We start from the raw sequence: 17,863 nt of genomic DNA, 5'->3' as shown, positions 1-17,863 counted from the left end.
CAGAGGATGGAGTGAACCAGGACAAACTCACTGGCACAGTCCCATCCCTGATTGTCTTGAGACATGCACTCCATTTTGTTAAACTCCCTAGGTCTTTAAGCTATTCACTCTTTTGCAGTTTTTTGGAGCCATCAATCCTCACAGGATACACAATGCCCTCACTCTACAGGATACTATCTTCACCTGTTCTGCTTCGTTTGCAGACATATACAAATCTCATCAGACGATCTTGATCAGTGGCAAAGGAATCACTTGCAGATTTATTGTGTGTGTATTTTTTTCTGACAACCATCCAGCAATATTAGACCTCTGGCAACATGTGCCACATGAGAACAATCAAATCCTTTAACTCCCTAGGCAAGTCTGTTACAGCTGCGTACCTTCCCATTAAAGGGTAACCTGTATAACACATAGTGTAGGTAAAAGGCTGTAAACGCCCATCCCTTCCAGGAACTTTAAATAATTGCTGCCTGCTCTCTGACACATTCAAGTTCAAAGAGATCGCTCCACCTGAGCAGTCTTAATGTCTGCTCCAAAGAGGTCTATTTGGAACTAATTTGAGGCAGCAACGACTGCAACTGAATAAGAATCACTACCAGGACAGATATATATTTTAGGAAGAGAATGGTGTCATGGAGAAGGTTACCAGGTCTCTTTCCAACCGTGCTGTTTCTTGTATCCACTGCGAATATCTTCCTTGTGTTTTATGTGAAGAATGTAATACAAGAACTGAAAAATGAAAGCCACAGATACTTAGCGGTTCACCCCCGATCTTTCAGCCAAGAAAATGCAGTAATTGAGCGGCTGGACCATTTGGAGATGTATATTCACAACATCTGTAAGTAAAACACATTGCTGTTCAGCAGCATATTTAGAACATCTAACTTCACTAGAATTAAGTCTCTTAATTCTTTTGCCCTGTGGGTACTTCGTAGCATTTTAGAAGTAATTTATGTCTGTGTGTTTCTTGGGATTTGTCTGAACACATTTTCTAAATCAGAATGTTGCAGAGAAAAGATTTGAGGATTTCTCTGTCATATCTACAAGGAAATGCCACTTGCCCTTACTTGCTTTGTTTTCTAGGCTGGTATCACCCTAAACTCTCTTGGAGTTGGGACAGGTCTTAATCATTTGGGGGCCCATAGCTATAGATGTTGGAAACAGTAAGATTTTCAGCATTAGATGGAAGAGATTAAGATCAAGTATGAAACACTTGGCAGGGCTGATCACACCAGCAGATTAATCACAAGGGAAAATAATTTATTAGATTTTGTTGTTGCTGTAAGAAATCTATTGTGAGAAATGAATCTGTTTTGAAAGAAAGAGAGGCCTTGGGAATCTCCTTGCTCATTTCACCTGACCTCAGCTGTTGTTATGAGCAAAGGATTTGAACTTGGGAAGCCATGACCAGGCCCTGGTTTTGTTTTTCTCATTCCCTGAGCTAGAAGGAACTGGCAGAAGTGCTATTGGGAAGGGGGGTTGCTGAGATTGGTGATAGCTGCTGACTGACCTGTGTTCAAAAACAGCACTGAGAGCTGAAGAGAAGATTGTTCAACCCTCAGAATACAGAAAGAGGCAAGAAACTTCTAAGGGTATGTCTACACTAAAGCTAGAGGTATAATTTCCAGCTTGGGTAGACATACTTGCACTAGCTCTGATTGACCTAGCATGCTAAACAAAGCAGTGGAGCTGCTCTGAGTATGATCCCATCTGAAATCTTAGGTACGTACTTGTGCGGCTAACTCCTCCTGCTGCTTAGGCCACTACACCTATTTTTAGTGCTCAATCTGTTTTAGCATGTGTATGTTTGCCTGAGCTGGGAATTACACCTCCTGGCTACAGTGCAGACATACCTTGAATGGGATGGAATATTTATGTAAGAAGAGATCAGGGCTTTATGACTGAAGATGTAGGAAATCCCTGTGTCAGGAATTCATTCTGAGTGGGATTTTGTTTAAAATGGTGTCACAGGGTAGTTGGCCCCTGTGAACAGAATAATGCCAGCTCCCCTGGACCAGAGCCGGTGAGTGCAATCCAGCCAATTAAAGAGGGAGATGGACAGAGAAAGATTGTGCCCTGGGGAGGGAAAGCCGCACCGGCTTCAGCTTGCTCCTATGGTGGGTCCCTGGACCAAAGGTCCATAAACTCAGGGAAGCAGCCCTGGGTCGATTGCTCCAAGAAGGGAGCAGAGCCTGCTGAAACTAGGAAACTGCTGGGAGTAACAGTGCCAGAGACTCTCCAGAGGGGTGATCCTAAAGCCAGAGGCTAAGGAATGAGCTAAAACTGGTTTTGTTTGTTTGCTAACCTCCATTAAGGACGTGGCAGCACATGCTATGGCACTGGGTAGATGCTTGGTCCAGTGACACATGGTACTAGAAATGGGGTTGCCAGCCCCCCCGGAATAAAGGGAAAGATGGAGGTGGTAATCTGCCTGTTAGTGGCAGGACAGCAATAGCAGACTCTGGTCCTGCTGATACAATTGATGGAAAGCCAACAGAAACAGCAGGAGGCCAAGTTAGCAGCACAACAGAGGTGACAAGAAATTCACTCCAAACAACAGGAGTGAATACAGAAAAGGTTAGGCTGAGCCACATCTGGTAACAAAGCTGGTGTTGGGACTAGGGGCTGGTAGGTCCTAGGTCTAGAGAAGCTTGGACTGGAAGATGATGCTGAGGCCTTCCTCTGAACATTTGAGTGCGTGGCAAAGGTGGCAGACTGGTAGGTGTTGACAGGGGTGGCTGCATAGCACCTTCCTAGTGGGTAAGGAGCAGGCAGCTTACCTGGCAGTAAGAGATGAGATGGTGAATGCCTATCCAGTGGTTAAGGCTGCCATCTTGGACTGAATAGAGCTGAGTCCTGAGGTATATAGACACAGGTTGTGGGTAGAACTGTTTCCACAAGGGGTCTGATGGTAGTAGTGGCCCAGAAATTATGGGACCTTGCGACATGGGGGCTCTGCCCTGATACCAGTTCAATGGAGAAAGTTATGTTGGAGCAATTCCTGAAAGTTCTACTGAGGGGATCAAAGAGCTGGCCTTAGTGGGGGAAGCTGTGGAACGAACTGAAGCCTTCTTTGAGGAGAAAGGAGACAAGTGGCATGGGCACTATGATAAACTGAGGGGAATTCACTAGGGGATGACCCAGGGAAACTCACAAGGGGAAAAGACCTTGAGTGACCAAAACTCAGGGACATGCAGAATCTACGAGGGACTCAGGTAGCCCCACCATTTATTGTAAATACTGGTGAGAGGAAACCAGAAGGGCCCTATGGTTTGCTTCCAGTGTGACCAGTCCAGGCATAGTAAAACTGTTAGTAGAGTGGGACCATGCAGTGGGAGACCACTCCAAAACTTTCTTAGAGTTGGACAGGGCTTAATTATTTATGGGCCCACAGGAGCCCCACTGTAGGTAGTAGAAGTTAGGGTGGGGGAACAGTAGTTGAGGGACTTGTCGACTCAGATTGTGGGTGCAGGCTGGTTCAGGAAGATCAGGTAAGGCTAAGTAACCTGGACAAGTACCTCTGAGTACACATCTCCTATACCCATGGTAAGACCCACATCTATCCCACCACAGAAGTTGAGCTGGAGTTTCAGGATCAAAGACCTCAAATGCACGCTGCGGGGTCAAGTGTCTGCCTTTGTCCACAGTCCTGTGGTGAGACCAGGTGGATTTCCCAGCTCTCATACAACAGGGGCTAGAACAAGAGCCCAGGACGTGGAGGGTTCAGGATTGACTAGGAAAAGAAATAAGAGGGCTAGAGGCCAGAGCAAAGATAGCAAAGGCAGACCAAGGGGAGGAGGGGTGTCACAACTTCTATAATGACTGAGGGATCAGCTTAGCAAATACCAACAAGAGTTGGACAATATAAGCACCTCATGGGGAAAATCATTAGTCAACTGGCCAGGTTAGAACAAGCGCTGGCCTGGGTTCAGGTGGAGGTTAAGAAGGAGAAGCAGTGATGCTTGGCACTGTAGGAGGAATTAACCCAGGCCCAGATAAGAAACACTCGGCAGGGTACTTGAGAGATCCAGATTGAGTCCCAGGCTCAGCAGGCTGCTGTAGAGACCTAGACATGGTTCCTGGTTTTATTGGGACACTAGGGAGGCCCAAATGAAATCTCAAATCCCACAGGAGACTGTGGAAACCCAAACAAAATCCCAAATTCAACAGGGTACCATGGGGACCCAAGCTGAACTACCTGTAAAACAAGCCAGCGTGGGGATTCAGACAGGACTACTCCAACATGTGGAGTCCTAAACAGGGAGCCAGGGGGAGAAACAGGGCTCCAGTGCATGGAAAGAGATAGCACAGATCTGTTTTATAGCTCCCCTACCAAGGCCTAGTGAGCTTGTAGAACAACTGGAGCCAGCGGAAAGCAAATGATGGAATCTCAAGTTCAAGAAAGAGCAGCTAGCCACAGATCTCCAGTTCACTGAGGAGAATAGAGAATGTTTACTCCTCATGGTTCATGACCTTGAGACTCAAGTGGAGACTCTGTGCGCAGAGGCGGAAAAGCCTATTCACGCAGCAACTCCAAAGTCCAGCTGACAGAGATAAGACTATGTAGGGACCGTGCCCAGTGAGACTGGGTATGTGACCCTGGCCCCAAGGCATAATATTCAAAGGTGACTGGGACTGAGAGTTCATGCTTAGGGGCAGGACTTCTAGGACTCAGAGAACACACTGACTGGATGGGACTTGTGGGAAATGATAGTTGAAATGTTGGTATTATGTTAAACCACTGAGGCGAATATTTGGGTTGGATTAAGAAAAACATTCAGGCCCTGAAATGTTGTAAAATGAATGATGTTGCAGAATGTCGGGGCAGAACAGTGTTTTTGCACTGAGAGGGGTGAGAGTAGCCCCGGGAGGCCTCCGCACAAGAAGGAAAATATATGCATTTTTTTATTCCTGGAAAACTGGGGGTTAGAGTATGTCACAGGGTAGCTGGTCCCTGTGGATAGACTAAACCAGCACCTCTGAACCAGAGCAGGTGAATCCAGTCCAGCCAGTTAAAGAGGGATGGGCTGCTATAAAGGGCTGTTGGGAAAGGGACGAAGACAGGCTGTGCCATGGGGAAAGAAACCCACTCGCGTGGAGCTAGCTTTTGTGGTGGGTTCCTGCAAAGGGCCAGGGGCTCAGGGAAGCAGCCCTGGGGCTGTGTTGCTCCAAGAAGTGAGCAGAGCTGACTGAAACTGGGAAGCTGCTAAGGACAGGGCCGGCTCCAGGCACCAGCTTATCAAGCAGGTGCTTGGGGCCACCACTCCGGATCGGGGCGGCACTTTCAGGTATTCGGCGGCAATTTGGCGGAGGGTCCCTCACTCCCGCTCGGAGTGAAGGACCTCCCGCTGAATTGCCGCAGATCGCGATTGCAGCTTTTTTTTTTTTTGGCTGCTTGGGGTGGCAAAACCCCTGGAGCCAGCCCTGGCTAAGGAGCAGGAGTCCCAGAGACCCCTGGATCTGAAGCTGGAGGCTAAAAAATAAGCAAAGACTGTTTGTTTGCTAACCTCTGTTAAGGAAATAAACCTCCTTGCGGAAGATTGGGTGGGGCAGCGCAGACTTTGGAGCTGGGGAGAAACCCGGCCTGGTGACAAAGGGGTGTAGTCCTTCAGCCTTACTCAAGTGAGTTGTCCCACCAAAATTACCCGAATAAGTGCTGCAGTATCAGGCCTTCAGGATTTTTTTAGGATTTTTTTCCCCATCCTCGCTAGGCCTTTTCTGTTCCACCAGAATGTTAGCAATGGTGGGAGGGATAGTGTAGCCAAGCCACTGCCAGCTGCCATGGTTTTAGAATCAACATGTTGTCTAGAGCAGTGTTTCTCAAATGCTGCCAGCAGGGATCGGCGCCCTTTGGAATGCGCAGCCTCCTTGGGGTCTCTGGGTAGTGCTTCTGGAGTCACTCTTGCCAGTGTGCACACTGCTGGAGGCGACTCTTATTAGTGGCTATGGTGTTTGGTCACCGGGGTGTTCCCCTGGGCAACTCCCCCACTCCTGCCTGGCCACGGCACGGGGAGTCTGGGACTCTGCAGCCGACCAGTGAGTTCCCAACCCACCTTCCTCGGGTCGGGTTTCACTCAATGTCCATGGGCAGCAGGGACAGCGAGATGAGTTGGCGTTTCCCTCATGTGGGACCACACTCACTCTTTGCAGTACCTCAATGGCTCTGGGCTATTGCAGGGCTTGGCAGCTCCACGGCAGGGTGAGGGGCTTTCACTCTGTGACATGCTCAGAGCACAAGAATAGGAGCAAAGTCCATGTGTGCTGAATGGGGAGCACTACATCCCACTGCCTTCCTACTACATAAATAAATTACAGTGATTTGGACACTATGTATCTGTTTTCCCCTAAAGTTAATTATGTATTTTAGGAAAAATTGTCAGAGCAGCCACCAGCAAGAGTTGGTAGCCGCACTCTGAGGCCACCAAAACATTTGTTGTGAGAACCTCTGGTCTAAACTTACTCTGCCACTAGATAGGCTTGTGAGTACCAGGGAAAGGGGATATAGAGCAGGGATATACAGCACAGTGATCAGCCAGAGATGAAAGCAGCCCTTTCAAACGTCTCTTAGGAAGCCCTGGAATTGGCTCAGACTATGTGGGTTCCCTTCTCTAACTCTAGTAATAAGTACCCCAGTCCAATGACCACACCACCCTTAGTGACAGACTGAGACTCCAATTTACCTGGGCACCTGCTGCTTTGCATATCTCTGCCAATTGCTTTTAATAGCTATGAAAAGTAACAAGTGTGTTTGGTTCAGTATTTGAAAAAGACACTGTTTTTGTTGTTTTAAATCAAAAGGCAAAATATCTCTTACAAGGGCTCTGCTGGCATAGACGTTTTTAAGGGATATTTTCCTTTTGAAATAAATACAGGAATTTACAATCCAATAAAATAATCATCAGGAAAAATAAAGTTAAACTGTTAATATTTAAAAGTTAATATATAACAACAACCCTGCACACACTGATGGCACTCCTGCTTAGTGAAGTCCAAAAATAAATACCTGAGATATCTACATATAGACAGTTCCTGTGAATTACCTGCCTTTTTGATACAGCCTAATTTGCCAGTTCCCCCAGAAGTTTATCTAGGCAAGGGAGCTATTATTAAGCAGTCATGTAATGGAGATAGGGTGGAGAGGTCATTTATGCTTTATGCTTAGAACTACTCTCATAGCCCATATTGCATAAGCAACATGGTTCAGATATGGCCAGATGCTGATCTTAGTTACTTCAGTGTGTCACGGGGGTGGGGGGGGAGACTTTTTGGCCTGAGGGCCACATCAGGTTTTGTAAATTGTATGGAGGGTCGGTTAGGGGAGGGGGTTGTGGCCTGGCCCCCACCTTCTATCTGCCCCCCTCGGGACTCCTGCCCCATCCAACCCCCCCTGTTCCCTGTCCCTTAACTGTCCCTGGACCTCTGCTGCCCCATCCAAGCCCATCTCTCATTCCTGATGGACCCCCGAGACCCCTGCCCCATCCAACCACCCCTCTCCCTGTCTCCTGATGTCCCCTGAACACCTGCCCCTGACTGTCTCCTGCTGCCTCATCCAACTCCCCCTCCTTCCTGACTGCCCCCCAGAACCCCTGCCCCCATTTAACCCCCTGTTTCCCCCCTGACCACCATCCTCATCCCCATTCCCTGATCACCACCCCGAACTCCCCTGTCCTCTATCCAACACCCTCCCCACCACTCTCTATCCCCTTACCATGCTGCCTGGAGCACTGGTGGCTGGTGGTACTACAGCCACGCAGCTCAGCTGGAGCCGGGCCATGCTGCCGCCCCCACCACCACACAGCACAGAGCACTGGGTCAGGCCAGGCTCTGCAACTGCACTGCCCCAGGAGCTCCCAGACCCGCCGTCCACAGCATTGCGCTGGCGGTGGGGCGAGCTGAGGCTGCGGGGGAAGGGGAACAGCAGGGAAGGGGCTGGAAGCTAGCCTCCCAGCCCAGGAGCTGGGGGACCAGCCAGATGTGGCATGTGGATCGTAGTTTGTCCTCCTCTGTGTATCAGAACAAACTCTACTGAACTCCTTGAGTCCTGTTTCTAATATCACTTGTACACTGGTTTTCCTTCTGCATCTCTCCATTGATTTCAGTGGAGTTTCTCTTTATTTACACAAGGGGAAACCGAAAGAAGAATAGTTTCCTAGGGGTAATTGTGTGAGTCTGTATCAGCAAAAACAAAGAGGAGTCCTTGTGGCACCTTAGAGACTTACAAATTTATTTGGGCATAAGCTTTCATGGGCTAAAACCCACTTTGTCAGATGCATGGAGTGAAAAATACAATAGGCAGATATAAATATACAGCACATGAAAAGATGGGAAATGCCTTATCAAGTGCAGGGGTCAGTGCTAACAAGGCCAATTCAATTAGTGTGGATGTGGCCCATTCCCAACAGTTGACAAGAAGGGGTGAGTATCAACAGAGGGAACATTAATTTTTTACAGTGGTCAGAATGTGACCAATAATATTGACATTGTTAGGACTAACTTTTGGAATCCTGCCTTTACAGATTCCTTTTTATAAAGAAGCTAGAAACTGATTCTCCTCTCATGCCAGTTTCATGGTAATTGTAACTGCATTGATTTATTCCTGATTTAACCCTGAGTGAGGAGAATCTGGCCCATTATCTTTATTCTCTCGTCATTAGACCCTAAACACACTTTATTTTTAAGCAGCCAATTTCATGAAAAAGCCCTCTCATAATGAAAGAAACAAACAGAAAGAAGATGACATAAAGCTGCCAGAGGAGTCAAAGGGTGAAATGCACCAGGCTGAGAAAGCAAAGGAGGAAGACAAAATGGAAAAGAAGGTTGTGCACAGAAAGCTGTTTCCAGATTCAAAGCTGTTCAAGCGCTGGGGTGCAGATTTAACAGAAGAGCAACAAACCACAGCCCAGGATCTATTCACTAAATATGGGTATAATGTTTATCTCAGTGACCGTCTGCCCCTGGATCGGACTATTCCAGACACCAGATATCCCAGGTGCAGTATGAACCCAGTATACTTTCATAGGCAGATGTATGAATGTAAAGAGGTGCTATCCAAGGCCCCAAGCTGATTTAGAATGGAAGGTTATAAGGGATCCATGAGCAGATCTGGATTTGTGCTGCATTTAGTTTGATGTGTTCTTCTTTCTGTATTTTACAAAGAGCAGTGGGTAATTCTCTGCACACACAAAATGCAAGTCAGGAGGTCAGAGCTTATAGGAGACATATGTAAAAGATATAATGGGGAAGTTTTAAATAAAATTGGATCTTGTTAATAATGATACATGCTAGCACAAGGGAAAAATAAAAGCAACATTCAAAAGACTTTCTACTCTATGCTATGTTTAAGCTCCACTTGAGCTCCACGAGTGAAATTGTCCCCTGTGCACAGGGCCTGCTCAAAGAAGAAGAAAGCCGGAAAGGATAAGGAAGCTGTATTGTGTTTATACACAGTAGACAGTGTAGTCAAAAGGAGAGGGCACTGCGGGGCTGTTAGGAGACGTGAATTCCACGCCAGTGATTCACTGTGGGACATTGTGCAAGTCACTCAACTGTTCTGTTCTTCACCTTTTCCATCTGTAAAAAAAAAAAAAAAAAAAAAAGGAATATTGATACATACATACCTGTGTAATGTGCTTGGATAAAAAAGTCTATGTAACTACCTAGGTATTATTAATGGTAGGGGACAGTAAGCCCAGTGTCCTATGAAAGCATTATGATAAATGGCAGGTTGAGCTAGGAGCTGAAATTTATGAAGATGGAGAGACTGATCATGTGGCCATACATGTTAGGAGCCAGGACATTCAAAAGCCTGGCTAAAAAACAGTTATCCAGGGCTGATCATTGGCAGTGTACTACAAGCCTCTTTAGTGCTTTCTATCGTTCCCTAGCGCACTGTTCAAGCTCGTAGACGTGATGCTCCAGTCATAAACATCACTTGTCTACACCTGTAACTAGAGCTGGTCAACAAATTTTGATTTTTTTTAAATGAAAACCAGGGACACATTATTTGTGAACTGTTTTGTGAAAAATGTCCCCATTTTTTTTATCAGCTCTAAGTGTACGTTCATTGACTTCAACAGCATTACTCCTGATTTACACAAGTGTAAATGGGATCAGAATAAGATGTACCAATCTATGGAGGTGTCCCCCCTTACCATAATATCTGAGCACTTCTGACTCTCCTCTGATTTGCTCCTCAGAGGTCCCTGAAGCTGCAAAAGGGCTGTTTTAAAGGTGACTCAGAACCAACTCTTTTGAACTTTGGGAGAGTTCGGATTCAGAGCTGAATGAAAATATTGACACTCAGTTCCTACCTCAATAATGGGCCAAAACAAAACAATACTGAACAGCAGCAAAAAGAAAAGAAACTATTAATCTCTCTGCAAACTGGTCATGTGGACCTGAGGAAAAAAAGATAAATTAATTCTAATCTGGTTAGGAAATCCTCCAGCTACCCACCCAACCCTTCTCATTCATTATAACTCTCTTACTTCACCGCTTTGGCCAGCTGGGAAAGATTTGTGTCCTAAGAAGTAGATTGTGACAGCTGTAGTGGGTACAGCAAGCAACTGAAATCTTTCTCCAAAAAGTAATGGAACAAAGAATGTTTAAACAGTATAAGGAACAAGGCGTTCTGTTGTAATGTAGGTGTGACCCTTATATGGTGCCAGCTTCAAGGATATAGAGGAATCAGATAATGCTCTCTTTCAGTGGTCCCCAACCTTATTGCGACCAGTAGCACATTCATGTTTTCAGAAGAGTGTGGTGGGCACCAACCATTTTTCAAGGCTTATTTTGTATTTGTACATTAAATAATACAAAAAAATCATATTTAATGTACATAATATGAATCCATAAGATAAAAAGGGTAATTTTACGTGTAAAAGGTATTAAGAAATTATTTGGCAGTTACTTTTTTACCTTACCATGTGAATATGCTCTTTTTTATCTACCTGTAAGAAAAATTAAGGCGTTTTTACAAAATAAATATCATTAACAGTTTTCATCTTATTTTTAAAAAGTTAAACATTGTTGAACTGCTGTTCCAAATATATTTTATTTATTATTCTTACTTTAACATAGAATGAAACCTGCAGCCCCAGAGTTCTCTGTCCCCGGCAGGGGCGGGGCCGCGGCTTCTCTCCCCTGCTGGGCACTAGGCGGGCATACATAAATGCCCTGGTGGGCGCCGCGTTGGGGACCACTGCTCTGTTTTATGAGGAAGAAGATTGTCAGTTGCTAGGTTTGCTTGCAAAGTGAACCTACTGTGTTGGCTTGTGGATGTAGAAGGAGGCACAGTCTGGTCTTTTATAAGTAAGGCTTTAGTAGAACTCAAATAGGATTACATAAGCCAAAGGAGAGCCGTGTGCTCCTAGTTGTGTATCTAGTGATGCTGATTGGACTGTTTCCAACTAGTCTTCCTAGCCCAATCCCCTTCTCTCTAACATGTGCTCGGCTCTTAAAGTCACAGGATGTATGCCTAATACCTACAGTGGAAATCCCAGTCTCTGATAGGGTGACCAAATGTCCTGATTTTATAGGGACAGTCCCAATATTTGGGGCTTTTTCATATATAGATGCCTATTACCCCCCACTTCCTGTCCCAATTTTTCACACTTTCTATCTGGTCACCCTAGTCCCTGAGGAGCATGGTATAAATTGATAGGGCCAGATTCTTGTTTCAGTTACACCAGTGCAAATCTGGAGTAACTATTTTGAGCCCAGTAGAGTTAATTTGAATTTGCACTGGCATATCTGAGAACAGACTGTGGGCCATATATAGTAGGTGCAGGTAATTTAAGATGTGACAAGGGTATTAGACTTCAAGAAAGCAAGTTGGAGGAAGAACTAAGAAATGTAATGAACATGATGAAATTACACAAAGTATAAAGGGGAGATTTCCATAGACACAATATGAGTAGGTTGCATGACCGCCCACTGGGGCCTTTGAAAATCTTCCTCCAGATCAGTAAGTACTGAAAAAAGTTATAGCATCCTCAAAGATGCTCAAATGTAGCCACAACAGACTACAGCGCCTCTGGTTACAACTTATTAGGCAAAAGATCTAGGTGTCACTGGGCACATCTTGGGCTATGTATATACTACACACTGCTGGTGGTGGCATGTATGGTATGTGCAGCTACACTAGGGTTGCCAACTTTCTAATTGCACAAAACCGAACACCCTTGCCCACCTCTTCCCCAAGGCCCTGCCCCACCTTTCTCCGAGATCCCACACCTCTATCCCCGCTCCCTCTGTTGCTGGCTCTCTCCCACCCTCACTCACTTGCTCATTTTCACCAGGCTGGGGCAGGGGCTTGGCATGCAGGAGAGAGTGAGGGCTCCAGCTGGGGATGTGGGCTCCAGGGTAGGGCCAGAAATGAGAGGTTCAGGGTGTGGGAGGGGCTCCAGGCTGGGGCAGAGGATTGGGATTCAGGGGGTTGGGGTAAGGCTGGGGATGATGGGTTTGGGGTGAAGGACGGGGCTCTGGGAAGGGGCAGGGGGTTGAAGTGCAGGAGAGGTTGCAGGTTGCAGGCTCTGGGAGGGAGTTTTGATGTGAGAGGGGGCTCCAGCCTAAGTGTTGGAGGGGGTGAGGACTCTGGCTGGGGCTGTGGGTTCTCGACTGGGACCAGCGATGAGGAGTTTACAGCACAGGAGGGGGCTCAGGCCTGGGGCAGGGGGTTGGGGCACAGGATGGGGTGTGGGCTCTGGGTGGCAGTTACATCAGGGGGCTCCCTGGAAGCGATGACATGTCCCTCTGAATCCTAGGTAGAGGCATGGCCAAGCGGCTCGTCATGCTCACTGCCTCCACCTGCAGGTTGTGGTTCCAGGCCAATGGGAACCACAGAGCCGGTGCTCAGGGTGGGGGTGGCATGCAGAACCCTCCCAGCCGTCCATCTGCCTAGAAGCTGAGGGACATGTCACCGCTTCTGCGGAGCTGCGTGGAGCCAGTAGGGAGCCTGCCAGTCCCACCAACCGGACTTTTAACTGCCTGGTCAGCAGTGCTGATTTGAGCTGCCAGGGTCCCTTCTTGACAGGGTGTTCCAGCAGAAAACAGGACACTTGGCAACTCTAAGCTACACACTGCAGTGAAAAGCAGGCTGTGTCCAGGCCGCCATGTGTAGCTACATGTCCCAGTGAAAGGCAGAGGCGGCAGCGGGGAAAGATTGAGCCTGCCAGAGCCTTTTCCTGTGACTGTAATCTTTCCATGAGGTGGGAAAAGGCTCTGGCAGGCAGAAGGTGGTGGGACCTTTTCCCACTATCTCTCCATTACCAGTGTTCCCTGGGAATAACTGCAGCAGTGAGGAAAGTCTCCCACAGCTCCCTGATGCTGGAGCCCTTCCCCACTGCAGAGAGCCTTCCCCATGCTGCCGAAAGAAGCATGCAGCATAGACTTACCTTTTAATGTGCTGCAACAACTGAAAAAATTTATAAGCCACCAGCTTTCTAAGAAAGGGCCAGGTAATAATAAGTTATGTATTTTCATGCCATTATATAAACCATGGATCAGTCCTAACTTTGAATACTGTATCAAGGTTAAAAAAACGCACCAAATACAGAAAGCACCAAAAAGGCAACAAAAATGGCCAAAGGCCTAAAGAGGTATCCTGCATTTGCAAGTTTCCATATACAGAAAGGAAAAACTAGGGCTGGGATTTTCAAAGATGTCTATGGGAGTTAGTTGCCCAAATCTCAGAAAATAAGAACATAAGAATGGTCCTACTGGGTCAAACCAAAGGTCCACCTAGCCCAGTATCCTGTCTTCTGACCATGGCCAGTGCCAGGTGCCCAAGAGGGAATGAACAGAACAGGTAATTATCAAGTGATCCATCCCCTGTCACTCATTCTCAGCTTCTGGCAAACAGAGGCTAAAGACACCATTCCTGCACATCCTGGCTAATAGCCATTGATGGACCTATCCTCCATGAAATTATCTAGTTCTTTTTTGAACCCTGTTATGGTCTTGGCCTTCACAACATCCTCTGCCAAGGAGTTCCACAGGTTGACTATGCATTGTCTGAAGAAATACTTCCTTTTGTTTGTTTTAAAGCTGCCTATTAATTTCATTTGGTGACCCTAGTTCTTGTATTATGAGAAGTAGTAAACACTGCCTTATCTACTTTCTTTACACCAGTCGTGATTTTATAGACCTCAATCATATCTCCCTTTAGCCGTCTCTTTTCCAAGCTGAAAAGTCCCAGTCTTATTAATCTCTTCTCATATGGAAGCCTTTCCATATCCCTAATAATTTTTGTTGCCCTTTTCTGAACTTTTTCCAGTTCCAATATATCTTTTTTGAGATGAGGCAACCACATCTGCACACAGTATTCAAGATGTGGGCGTACCATGGATTTTTATAGAGGCAACATGATATTTTCTGTCCTATTATCTATTCCTTTCTTAATTATTCCCAGCATTCTGTTCGCTTGTCAATGGGATCTATGTGCCTGATTTTTTAGGGTCCTTTGAAAAACCTCAGCCTAAGGCTAACATTTTCAAGCTTGGTGGCCTAAATGCATAGGTAGACAGTGAATGGCCTGATTTCATCAGGTCTGAGAACCTGCAGGCCCTGCTAGCTTGGCACTGCTGATTAAATCAGACCTCTTTTACCTAAGTGGCTAAATATGGATGTAGGTACTAATTTGTAGGGACCCAGCTTTGAAAATGTTTTGCCCAAGACAATTGTTGGTGGAAAGGAGACAAATAAGAGGCGACTGAGCTACATAAACTTCCATGATAAAATCTAATATTAAGGAAACCTTAAAACTGAAAAATAGCGGTGAGAAGGCAATGTGGGAGGATCAAGATTACTCTGCCCTTTATATCCTTTGTTGGAGGCAGGAGGAAGTGCAGGGCCCATGCTTCGTCCCAGCTTGTCGCTTAAGTCCACCTGGCGCACGCATATCTAAGTGGGATTTGTGTAATCACTTAAGAAGAACTGTAGAATTAAAGTAAAATGGAATTACTATGAATCTACTCCAACAGAGAGAAGATCAGCCCTGTGGATTTCACTGAAATTCACATGGCTGTGTTTAAACACTACATTTTCCTCTGGCAAAGAATACTTGCCTTTCTGTGGCGGGGCAAGATCTTTGGAAAGAAAAGGGCCTGGTTCTCAGTTATGTGCAAGCCCCTTTACACAGAATCAGGCCCTCAAAGCTCTGTTTCATGGGTAGCCAGTGTTCAGAACAACCTATTTCCTGCTTTGCCCTGAATATGAAGATGCTCCCTTCACTTGGCTGCTTCTCTATTGGGTCTTTTCAGGACTCCTGCTAATATTCTTCTCATTCATTCTCTTACAGCTGTAAAGTGAAAAAATATCCCCACGACCTCCCAACACTTAGTGTCATTCTTATATTCATGAATGAGGCAATGTCGATCATCTTACGTGCAATTACTAGTATAATTAACCGAACGCCTTCTCATTTGCTGAAAGAAATTGTCCTGGTAGATGATTACAGCTCGAATGGTAAGTGACACAGTTAAGCATCGACATCTTCATTTGCTCTTGGGTGCTCCTTGCAGGTGACAGACCATGTTTTAACAGTGCAAAGTTCTCAGTCTGACTCTGCAGCCTTTTTCAGTAGCTGTTTTATTATAACATCATTTTCCACCAACCCACTGGATTGGGGATAATGAGGACTTGTCATTATGTCTAAACCCAAACTGCACTAGAAATTACTTAAACTCTTGCTCATTGAACTGCAGCCCATTGTCAAATCTATTTCTGCTAGACATGGTATGTCTAATATAATAATGCCTGACAATTACCTGTTTAGCTGTAGTATCTTCCAGTAAGGCTATCTCTGGGAAGTGAGAGAAATAATCTAGGACAAGTACATTGTTTTTTCCAGCCAGCATAAATAAATCTATTCCTACTGTGCTCCAGGGGGCTAGTTTTTCCTTGTGCTACCAACATGGCTCTTTTGCTTGACTTGGCCTGTATTTCTGGTGGATGCAACAAGCCTTGACAGATTCCTGAATATTGCTGTTCATTTGAGGCCAAGTATACATTCTCTCACCCGTCTCTTAGATTTTTTCAATCCTTAAAAGACCATCATGTATCCTTTTAAGCTTATTTTTCTGTAACAGTTTAGTAATCCCATCTAGGACTGAAAACTTCCCCTGAATCAGTGAAAGGGGTTGGGAACATGCTGTCCCAGCCATTCTGTTCTAATAGCCTTAATTATTCTCTGTAAGGTCTCATCTTGAGCAGTAGCTCTGGCATTCACAATCCACATTTCATGTGAGATTGCACAGGGTTGGTTTTTTTCCAATCAGATTGACCTATACAATGTCTAGCTCTGGACTTGCTCCACTGAATTTTTTGTTAAATGTTCTAGAGTGCGTGTGTGTCTGCAGAGACCAAATCTCTCCCAGTTTTGTACTGAATGTACAAATCAGATAGTTGTAGCTGGAAAAAGCAATCTCTGTATTCTCAAGGAGTTGTTTGCCAGGCCCCTTCTGGTAATGGCAATAAGTGGTATATGGTCAGTTTCAGCTAACATTCGTGTCCCATAAATAAAGACATGAAACGCTTCACACTCATGGATTAAGGTCAAAGCCTCTTTCTCTCTTTGGGTGTATTGATACTCAGTTTTTGTAAGTGCTCATGACACACACGTCACTGCTGTCCAATTTTGACCATACTGCTGTAGGAGGACTGCACTCTTACTCTCCTTGGAGGTGACTGTGGACAACTTAATTTTGTGCTTAGTGTTCTATTACCTCAGGACTGGGGCCTCTTTAATTAATGCCTTCAGTTTCTCAAACTTTGCATCCTGTGTCCATTGGACATATGTGAACAACAAGTGTTCTGAGTTTCCTGGCTTGATCAGATAAATTAAGGACAAATTTCCCTATGTTGTTCACTGTTTCAAGGAATCATTGTATCCCTTCCTTGTCTGTTGTCTGAGGTAGGTCTCTCTCAATCAGTCCTGTTGAAGCTGTTTCTCTTTGTATGAAATTCTTAGTCATTGGAACCTGGACCTCACAAGTGGGTGACCGAGCCACTAGGCTACAGAGTCATTGTTACTATCTTCCTGGCCCAATTAATATTTAAGTATGTTATACACACCTTCAACAGGCGAGATTGAGACAGATCTACCCCAGAATACCCTGTAGCCCAGTCATTAGGGCACTCTCCTGGGAAGTGGGAGACCTGAATTAAGTCCAGTGAGTGCTCTAACCTTTAGGATATAGGATATAAGGGGACATCCTTCTCAGTTGTGTGCAATAGGTAACTTCTGAGAACTCCTGTTGGATTGGGCTTTGCAGGAATATAGATGTAGGAATGCCCATTTTGAGGATCCCACTGGGGTTGAGGTGCTGAGCAGCTCAGTGGCTGGGTGGCTTTGCAAGTGTCCATTGCCAGAAATGTAGGCATCTTGGGGATTTAACCTGCAGAAACTTAGATGCCTAGGGAATTTAGAAGCCTATAGGCTTAGGTGACATCTGAGCAGGGGTTTGAAGGATCTAAAGTTTGGATTTAGACACCTAAAGTGGCAGTTAGATGTTTAAATCTCTTTATGGATCTTGCCCCAACTTCCCCCCGAGATCAAAATGTCATGTATGCAAACCTTAGTACCCTCTAGACCATCAAAAAGTTGTATTTTCCAAGTATCAAACACAAACCAAATAGCATTCTACAGATATAGTGTCTGTCAAAGCGTGTGGTGACTGCACAAATCATGTGTTCTGTTTTTCTAAGAGAACCTGATAGAAGAGTATTTGGCAACAACCATCTCTCCAAAAATGTCTCACTTTGTAGGTAGTGGAAAATGTTCCCTTTTCACATATATTTTAAAATTAATTTGGGTCTGTACATAAGCGAAGGGGTCCATCTTTTTCTCTACCTTACCAATGAA

At 45.5% G+C, this 17,863-nt stretch overlaps 1 protein-coding gene across 3 annotated transcripts in view; it reads left to right on the top strand.

Annotated features, from left to right (window-relative positions):
* Positions 1-483: 483 nt before the first annotated feature.
* GALNT8 (polypeptide N-acetylgalactosaminyltransferase 8) overlaps positions 484-17,863 on the top strand; it is a 59,862-nt gene continuing 42,482 nt past the window's right edge. For 2 of the 3 annotated variants that reach the window (XR_007775969.1, XM_050965513.1), the window contains exons 1-3: positions 484-838; positions 8,680-8,989; positions 15,299-15,465. Coding sequence is in view for 1 of the 3 variants with exons in the window: in XM_050965513.1 (XP_050821470.1) it covers positions 625-838; positions 8,680-8,989; positions 15,299-15,465 (691 nt within the window). In the remaining 2 variants the exon portion in view is untranslated. The remainder of the gene's footprint in view (positions 839-8,679; positions 8,990-15,298; positions 15,466-17,863) is intronic. The other variant, XR_007775971.1, reaches the window with a different exon arrangement.

Source organism: Gopherus flavomarginatus, chromosome 1, assembly GCF_025201925.1.
Source record: "Gopherus flavomarginatus isolate rGopFla2 chromosome 1, rGopFla2.mat.asm, whole genome shotgun sequence".
Lineage (NCBI taxonomy): Eukaryota > Metazoa > Chordata > Testudines > Testudinidae > Gopherus > Gopherus flavomarginatus.
This window is presented reverse-complemented; position numbering and strand designations above follow the sequence as displayed.